This window comes from Nymphalis io, chromosome 2, assembly GCF_905147045.1.
Source record: "Nymphalis io chromosome 2, ilAglIoxx1.1, whole genome shotgun sequence".
NCBI classification, from domain to species: Eukaryota; Metazoa; Arthropoda; class Insecta; order Lepidoptera; family Nymphalidae; genus Nymphalis; species Nymphalis io.
In genome coordinates this window covers 4,914,456-4,923,713 of record NC_065889.1, presented here as the reverse complement: position 1 = coordinate 4,923,713, position 9,258 = coordinate 4,914,456, and the positions used below count along the sequence as shown (strand labels likewise).

Genomic DNA, 9,258 nt, shown 5'->3' with positions numbered 1-9,258 from the left:
GAATTCTCGATTTTGCTTTGGGTGGTTTGATTTTATAGGAAAGATAAAGAAGATCATGATATGAAAAAGCAAGGGCGGAGCACTGCCCATGCTTTTCAACATGATCAACGGAAGAGACCAAAATTAAGTCGAGAAGAGAAGGGATAGAGTTAGGGAAGGAATGAGTAGCAGATAGGGGTAGGATTTGTAAATCTGCACTATTCAGTACAGATTTCAACAGACTAGAGCGATGGTCATTTTTTAAGAGACATGTATTAAAATCTCCCATAAGAATGGTATGGGCATACAACGGTTTAAATTGCTCTAGAAGGATTTCAAATGATGAAAAGTAATCGACCGTGAGGTTAGGACTATAGTAAACACCTAATAACATCTTAATATGACCAAAGATAACCTCAATAAAAAGGTGTTCAGCCCCTTCAACGGACAGAGGTGTCGATTGACTTATAATTGAAAATGGAATGTGAGAACGGAGATAGATCGCCACTCCACCACCTGCCCGACCTACACGGTCGTTACGGATCAAATGAAATCCAGGAAGAGAGTAGGAAGTAGAAGGTAAGCAGGGTTTAAGCCAGGACTCAGATACGAGGATAGCATGTATTTTATTGCAATCGAATGATGATAACATATCAGGATAATGTGCAGGAATACTCTGAGCATTAATATGGATAACATTAAAATATTTTAGACAGTCTGAGAATAAAGAATTTATAGTTTCACCGAGCGAAGGGATACTATGAAAGCTGTCATTACTGCTCAATCCATCAGAAGAAAAAGAAAGAAAAGTTTCGTCCAAATCGTCATTGTTTCTAGACATTTTTAAATTAAATATTCAGCAAATAAAATAAGTAAAAATATAAAGATAAATATATAAAATATATATGTAAAATAATAATAATATATATTAATTCTATAATTACAAAATAAAAATAGGTAAATGAATAATTATACGTTAATTAATTTCATATGAACACTCACCCGCCAATTGCCTAGGAATAATCACTTAAACACAAACATAACAAAATAGAAACAATAATAACATTAAAAACTAACATTAACAAAAAAAAAAAAAAAATCAGATATTTATCAGGCTGCCATAACAACAATTTTTACTAAAAAGGAATACAAAATGTTCACATCTGCGAAATATCTTTATTTTTATTATACTTCTGGTGTTTATACAATGATTCTATAAAAGATTGGCCATATTATGGTGCCATCGACAGCATCGTTTTAAACATTGTTTCGCACCTGTAAGTATTTCTATTGCCTTACCTTCTATCTAAATCTAATTTAGATATATACTTAATACATACGTGTGATAGATTGGTTTTGGCATTGAACTTCAGATGGGTACGCGCAAGGAAATGCTGGCCATTTCGCTTTTGGATCAAAATGAAGCCCGTCAGGGCATAAACTTCGGTAGGCTTTATTGTTCTGTAACGAAATGTACATTATGATGAATATTTTCAAATGATTTAGCCGTGACGTAAACAAATGTAGATTTAAAAAATAATTTGACCTGGCATTCCACATATTCGTCACATTGATTTTCCACTGAATAATATCCATTTACATTTTTGCAATTATAATCGTATAACTGGTATACGATATATGGTTTGGGTTTGAGTGGAGCTTTTGGGCTGGTTGTGAAATTAATAACACTTTGCGATGTTGGTTCCTGCGTTACCGTAGAGGTTGTGGCGAGAGCATTGTATGGATTTTCGGTATTTGAGGCCGATGATGTTGTAACATCACCATATGTTATGGGTGCATTAGAAACATTTTCTTCTGTGAGTACCTCTGAGAATTTTTTATCAGTGTTAAGGTTTTCTGAAGTAAGAGGTATATTCCTATGACCATAACTAATCAGTCTTCGGAAAGCTTCTCTGTTTATACTTTGCGTGTCACGTGCTTCCACTGAAAACAAATTAATTAATTAATTAAGTTTGCTAGCGATGATTATTTATTATTATTCTTAAAATACAATATAATTTTAATTCACGCACTGCTTTTATAAAATTATTTTAAAGCAATCACTACATTTATATTAAATTACAATGACTATTACTTGATAAAAATGCGACATTAATAACTATTAATCATATTAAGTTACTTAACTTGCAAAATCCCTTAGATTTAGTGTAATGACATAAGTACAGACAAAGAAAGATCTAAATAAAAATAACAGCGCTGATGTGAAAAATATTTTTGGTATAGTCATTCTTATAAACCCGAATATAACATCGATTTTTTTTTATTTTATCCGAATAGTAAATTTTATTTTACTTAAATTTTAATATTGATGTAAGTTTCAAAGATATTTGTTTATTTTAATATTATTTACTTACCTAACAATAGTAATGGCACACCTAACAACAATAACTTTTGTATTATCATTGTTGTAAAAATAAAGACAACCGCGGTTAAAAACCTCACTACACTGATATTATATCAAAAATGTATCCATTTTATATAGTCTCTTATCAGTCGACGTTCTTTAATTTAAGATCATCAGTAAATTAATGAAACAATTAAATTACTTCTACTTAATCGATGAGGCTTGCGTCATATAAAATTAATTATCAAGAAAGTAAAATAAGCTACACTATGTTTTTTTTACTACTAGTGTGTAGAGACAAAATCACTGACTCAAACGCGTTTATAATAATCTCTTGTAATAATTAATTAAAACAGAGACTTTCCAGTTTTATGGAATTGGTATAAAGTTTTATGGTATAATTTTTTTTATAAGAAATATTAAAATTTAACTTGTAGTAGTTTAATATTTATTCATATTTATGATATTTTAAATAAAATAACGTTATTTTTCAAGAGAAATTCGAAACGTTTTGTATACTTTGAAATAAGAATAAATAATAGAAAATTTGGTTAAAAATTGTTTTCAGTTTTATCAAAACAAAATAGATTCTTGGTATGAATCATATCATTAGCAGCCATACAAAGTGAATATTAATTGTATTATAATAACGAATAAAATACATATAAAATACACGTTTAACACGTTTCCAATCAAATATATATAAAGCATTCGAGAATGGTTCATTTTCTGTTAATTTAAATCTTTTAATTTATGCATTGTTAAATTAACATAATTTATATTAAGCTTCAATCTAAGCCGTTTTGTCCAATAATCAATAATTCCTCCAATTGTGAATTATTAAACTATTACTATTATTTGCCATATATGAATAATTGAAACAAAAACTGCATTTTAAATATATGTACGTTTATATATGTTTGAAATAAATATTAATTATTATAGATAGGTTCTAAGTGGTCTAAGTTTACTGTTAAATTTCATTTGTGGCTATAATATGGGCTCCCTAAAATTAAATAAAAAACTTAAGTTATTATTAATTTAAATGATCATTTAAAAAGAGCATTTTTAATTTATCTAGAATGTTGTTGAGACAGGCATAATTGTGGTCAGCAGAAATAGTTCAGCTATTAGTGTTTTAATTTCCTCATCCATTAATTTGTATTCTTCCTGTCTTTTATTATTTTTCCTTTTCTTTTTCAAATAATATATCACTATCTTCTGTTATAAAGCATTCCAACAATTGTGACCATGTCGGATATTTTAGTTCAATATATTTTTTCACTAGTTTTCGCCCGCGGAGCCGCTGGTTGAGTAGTTTAGACGAGAAAGTGTAAAGAGGGTAAAAGGTGATTGAAGCAAATTTCACACATCTTCGAGAACTGTCAAATATGCAGATTTGAAGATAGCAAAAAATATTTTTGACTTATAAAATAATACGTTAATCGTAATTCAGATGGCAGTACTTGAAACATTTTTGACACAAACTGGATTCAATGCGGGTGAAGTCGCGGCTTCAGCTATGTATAATAGGATAAATAAATATAAACTAATTTCATTAAATAGCCTCCGGCCTACAAATAAACAAAGGCATGAAATTTGATAGCGCTCTTCAAATTTTATACTAAATATAAAATTTAAAAATATTTGAAATAGAAAAAAAAAACAATTTAAAGATTAATTATTTAAATTTATATGTTTTTTATACAATTTAAGTTGTTTCTGTATTAAGCTTTTCCGTCTCCAAATTACACGCTCGAGGATAGGCAAAGGAGACCGGCTACGGCCCATTGTAAATCTGTTCAAAGGAACTTCTCCTGCTAACATACCCATATAGATCAGAGTGCGTATTGAAACAGTGGTCGACCTCTTCTAAGCAGTTCAATGTTTATAAAGTATTTTTTTAAATAGATAGGTGGATGGGCCATATGATGGTAAGTGGTTACCATTACCCATAGACATTGGCGCCACCAACCTTGGGAACTAAGATCTTATTTACTTTACTTTTAAAACTGAACATAACAATTAAATACTATTGCTGTTTAGTTCAATATTTATAACAATGCACCGACAGATGTCCTCAGCCATATATGAAGTCGTGCAGTTTTTATATCGTTGCACTGTCTCGATAATATTAGTTACTCAAGCGATATGGCATTTGGAATATTACTACAACTGATTTATTTTGTCTAGAAAAGCGGGTACCTTCGAATACCTATGAAATTTAAGGAACATTAAATAGGTTGTATCGGATTAAATACCTATCCTAAAACAGAATGATAGTGCATAAATAGAGAGACTATCCGTGTAGTGACGGAGAAAGAATACATTTCACTGCCCCTCTCGTTCCCATGGGTGTCGTAAGAGGCGACTAAGGGATATCTGAGCGACCATCTGCTCATCTGGTGGTAGGATGTTAAACATCCGCCTGGCTTGTTACCACCGTACGCATGGTGAAAAACTCGTGAAGTGGCTTGCAGCCGCGTTTCGAGGTCAGCCAGCGTACAGCCAGAGCCCGAGCGAGTATTGCCGCGATGGGTGTTGGTCCAATGGAGACGGCTGTTGAACCAATGCCGGGGGAAACTGTATTGACCTGCCGGACAGGGCGACCCGAAGAAACGGCTGTTCCGCTGGCCGCCCGTGGCATAGCACAGGGGCCCGAGCGTGCCTAACCAGCTCGTGAGGCTGCCCCACCAGGCCACGCATAATCTCGGGGTGGACCGTCGTGCCGGTTGTTGACCGGTAGGTGGGGTCCCGGCGGCCACTTCCGGGGGGTTCGGGGGCCCTTCCGTCCGGCGGGTCAGTGTATTTTTCCTTTTGGCAACCACTTGCCATACGATGCCTGACATTAAAATCAGGCAACGTGATGTGCGTGCGGAGCTGCAATCACTTGATGTACGGAAAGCTAGCGGTCCCGATGGAATACCAGCCATAGTGCTGAAGAAGTGCGCAGCGGAGCTGTCTCCTGTCGTTACGCGCCTGTTCCAACTTTCTCTCAGTTCGGGATGTGTGCCGGAGGCTTGGAGAGGAGCTAATGTGCAAGCGGTTCCCAAAAAAGGGGATCGGTCTGACCCGGCAAATTATCGGCCAATAGCTATCATCTCAGTACTTTGTAAGGTGATGGAACGGATTTTAAACAACCAACTGATCCATTACCTAGAAGATCAATGTCTAATTAATGATCGTCAGTACGGGTTTCGACCAAAACGGTCCACAGGTGATCTTCTAGCGTACGTAACACACCTCTGGGGTGAAGCTATCGACAAGCATGGAGAATCGTTGGCTGTCAGCCTCGATATCTCCAAGGCTTTCGACAGGGTCTGGCACAGAAGTCTTCTCTCCAAGCTGCCGGCATATGGTCTGCCTGCTCAGCTATGCACCTGGATTGCCAGCTTCCTACACAAGCGTAGCCTTCGTGTTTTAGTAGATGGTTGCGCTTCACAATTCTATGTAGTGAATGCTGGGGTCCCCCAGGGATCTGTGCTATCTCCCACACTCTTTCTTTTGCATATCAATGATATGCTCTCCCTTGGGAACATACATTGCTATGCAGACGATAGTACAGTGCATGGTGGATACCACGGACGCGCAGTGGCTGGGCGGGCGGAAACTGAGAAGAGGCGGGAGAATCTTGTCATTGAACTCGATAGGACGTTAGAGCTCATCGCCAAATGGGGCTCTGATAATCTTGTTGAGTTTAATGCTAAGAAAACACAGGTATGCGCTCTCACGGCGAAAAAGTCAACATTTTCCCCTCCCTCTGTGGTACTCCGCTGGTGATGCAAAGCAAAATCGCCATGCTGGGGATTGACGTTCGCTGCGACCTTAGCCCAATGGATTACATCGAGGCTGTTATAAAAACAGCTTCACGGAAACTCGGAGTTCTGAACAAGGTGCGGTGCTTTCTCACGCCACAACAACTGTGCCTGCTGTACAAAACACAGGTACGGTCTTGCGTGGAATATTGCTCGCACCTTTGGGATGGCTCCGCTAAGTACCTACTTGAGGCCTTGGACCGGTTGCAGCGACGTGCCGTACGCATTATTGGCGACGTAAAGGTCACTAACACCCTTGAACCTTGACAATTGCGTCGTGTGATAGCAGCACTGAGCGCTTTCTATCGACTGTATCACGGCGAATGCTCTGAGGAATTATTCTCTCTAGTTCCTGCTTCCGCTTTCCTTCTTAAGTCCACGCGAGCTGGTTCTCGATGTCACCGCCTAACTGTGACATCAATTCCATCGCGAACAAAGAAATTTGGCAACTCCTTTCTTTGTCGCACTTCCAAAAAATAGAATTCCTTACCAGCTCACGTGTTCCCCTCCACTTACAACCCGGGTTCCTTTAAACGAGGCGTGAAGAGGCATCTTGCGGGCCGGCAAGGCGAAGGCGGCTAGTGCAGAACGTTTTTCCCGTCTGTACTCGCCGTCGTCGCGTTTGGACTCTACTACCACTTACCAACAGGTGGAGTAGAGTTATTTGCCCTCCCGGCGAATATATATTAAAAAAAAGAGAGGGCGTAAACATTGCTTTCCTGGGATGTTGAATTACTTTATCAGAGCACTGTTCTTCAACAACTGCCTAACATCAAACAATTAAGTTTTAAATGTCATAAAACTGGGTAATGCTTACCTTACTTGATCTATTAAAGCACTCAATCACTTTAGATTAGAAACAGATTTTTTTTAATGTGAGAGGCGGCTAACGAGCAGGAGGCTCATCTGGTGCGTTGTCTTATAGAAATTCTCGGCTCTTTAGTTAGAAATTACAAAAATTACACAACCAACAGATACTGCTCTTTTATTATATTTTGTTGTTTTTTTTTAGTATTATGGCCATAGATAGATATTTATGATTTTTACATTCTACAAAAAAAACTGCTTGGACTGTTTAAAAACTTGAAATTAGAGACTAACTAAAGTAGGAAAAGTTATAACAGTTTATTGTATCACAATATATTACATAAATATATTACATAAATATTATGTGTCATCACAATTATATAAATAATTTTGACAGAACAGCGTCAATCGATCGATCGACGATCATTGTATAAACACGACAAGTAAAGTTATTTCTCTAATTCAAGGAAAAAGGTATTATTAGTTTGCGTTTCTAAGCATGTATTTTTAGTAATTAACTCTTATGTAATTTAAATTTAAATAAGACTGAAAGAGAAAGTACTTTATTTGGATATTTTTATTTATTCATAACATAAAATAATACATATTAATTCATAACAGTACTTGAAAAATATAAAATTTCTTTATTAATTATTTTATGAATTATTATTCAAACGCGTTCTTAGTAATATTTGGCAATAGACTTCGCTTCGCATTGAACGCGATCGGCGTCTTCGCAACGACTGGTGACGGGGTTAAACGCCAATCCAGTATCGCAGGACAGGATGCGGGCGTGCCCGTTGATACACGAGTAGAAAGCAGAGCAATCGCCTTCATACCTTAAAAAATACATATACAATATAAAAAGCGACAGTACACATGAAATAATAAAGGTCAATAAATAAGGTTTTAAAGGTTTCAATTTAACGTTCACGATCTTTACTTTAATTCGTATTATGATTTTCAAAATGGTGAATAATTATTAAAATAAAAATAATTAATGCTTCTCTTACTTATGGTTTGTTACTACTGGGTTGCCATTTCGGTCAATCGCAGCTGGAGGACACTGATACCCAACGAAAGCTGAAATACGCCAATTAAATTAACACGATCCTTTAAATACATAATAATGGTATTAAAAATATATTATATATTACTTTCAACATCGCAGGTAGGCACCAGTTCAGGCCAGTCGCATTGGGCAGTAACAGGGTTAAATGCTAAGCCAGTAGGGCAATGCATTTCAATGGCTCTGCCGGCGTTACAAATGCGATAATGTCCACAATCATTTGGGTCAGCCACGGGAGATGGAAAGTATCCGTATTGATGTGCGCAGTCAGCTGTAGGATTCGCTGGCTCTGTTAATAAAAATAGATGGGAGAAAGTGAAACTATTCTCAAAATTACGTATATTTTGATTAATTATAATTTGAATATGATTCTATGGTTGTTACAAATTAACATAGGCGTGTGTCGTAATAGTTTTGCACTCAACTTTCAACCCAACGATATTGACAATTCTCAATCAACTGTCAAAGATTTTTTTTATAGTAGTAGTTTGGCGAAGCAAATGCTACGTACGTTTCAGAATTAATATATTATTAAACTTAGACAAAGTTTAAAAATTGTTAAACATGAAGTGTCGTCCGTATTTTATTATATTTTTAACATTGTTATTATACTTACGGGTAATGCCACGACCTACGCAAGGCACATCCTGAGGATAACCGCAAGCATACTCCGGCCACTGTGCGTTAGGGTTGAAATGAAGACCATCTGGACATAGCATTTCAGTCGAGAGATAGTCCTAATACAGAACAAAATATAAAACTTTAGTGTTATACAACTATAGCTATTCATATTTTATAAAAAATAAATATTATTATAAAACGAACCCGGCATTCAATGTAGGAATCACATTCTCCCTCCACTTTTATGTATGTATTCCGCACTTTGCAAAGTGGGCTTTTTTCGGCATTGATTAAAGACTGGCCGTTGCCTAAAAATTAGATGGGTAATTAATTAATTACCATTGTACTAAAATACAAAGAGAGCAGTCTCAATGGGTACAAAGCTGCATTGCTCACTATAAAGAATAATATATATATATAGTGCTAATATAGTAAGTTTAAATTGTATTTGTTTAATTTTTATTTGTATTTGCCTTAAAGGCTAAAATAAATATTAAAATGTTATTTTTTCATTATAATCAAATGTACTCACAGATTGCAGATAGCAACAAGACAACAAAACAAACAAAGAAATGCATCGTTGAGGATCCGACGACTTTCAC

The 9,258-nt window shown here is 35.7% G+C and overlaps 1 protein-coding gene across 1 annotated transcript; it reads right to left on the bottom strand.

The window, feature by feature from the left end:
- Positions 1-7,648: 7,648 nt before the first annotated feature.
- Positions 7,649-9,258, bottom strand: LOC126774686 (protein obstructor-E-like). Its single transcript, XM_050496225.1, has 6 exons — positions 9,189-9,258; positions 8,861-8,964; positions 8,635-8,772; positions 8,124-8,406; positions 7,980-8,049; positions 7,649-7,805 (listed from the first exon to the last, which is right to left on the bottom strand). The coding sequence occupies exons 1-6, from the start codon at positions 9,232-9,234 to the stop codon at positions 7,649-7,651; spliced, it is 798 nt and encodes a 265-aa protein (XP_050352182.1). The 5' UTR covers positions 9,235-9,258.

Excerpts from the sequence above, each read along its gene's own strand:
- LOC126774686 (XM_050496225.1), bottom strand. The coding sequence starts at position 9,234 with ATGCATTTCTTTGTTTGTTTTGTTGTCTTGTTGCTATCTGCAATCT. Across the intron at positions 8,965-9,188 it reads CTTGTTGCTATCTGCAATCT|GCAACGGCCAGTCTTTAATC; the intron begins GTGAGTACATTT and ends TCTAATTTTTAG. Across the intron at positions 8,050-8,123 it reads GCCTACCTGCGATGTTGAAA|CTTTCGTTGGGTATCAGTGT; the intron begins GTAATATATAAT and ends GGCGTATTTCAG.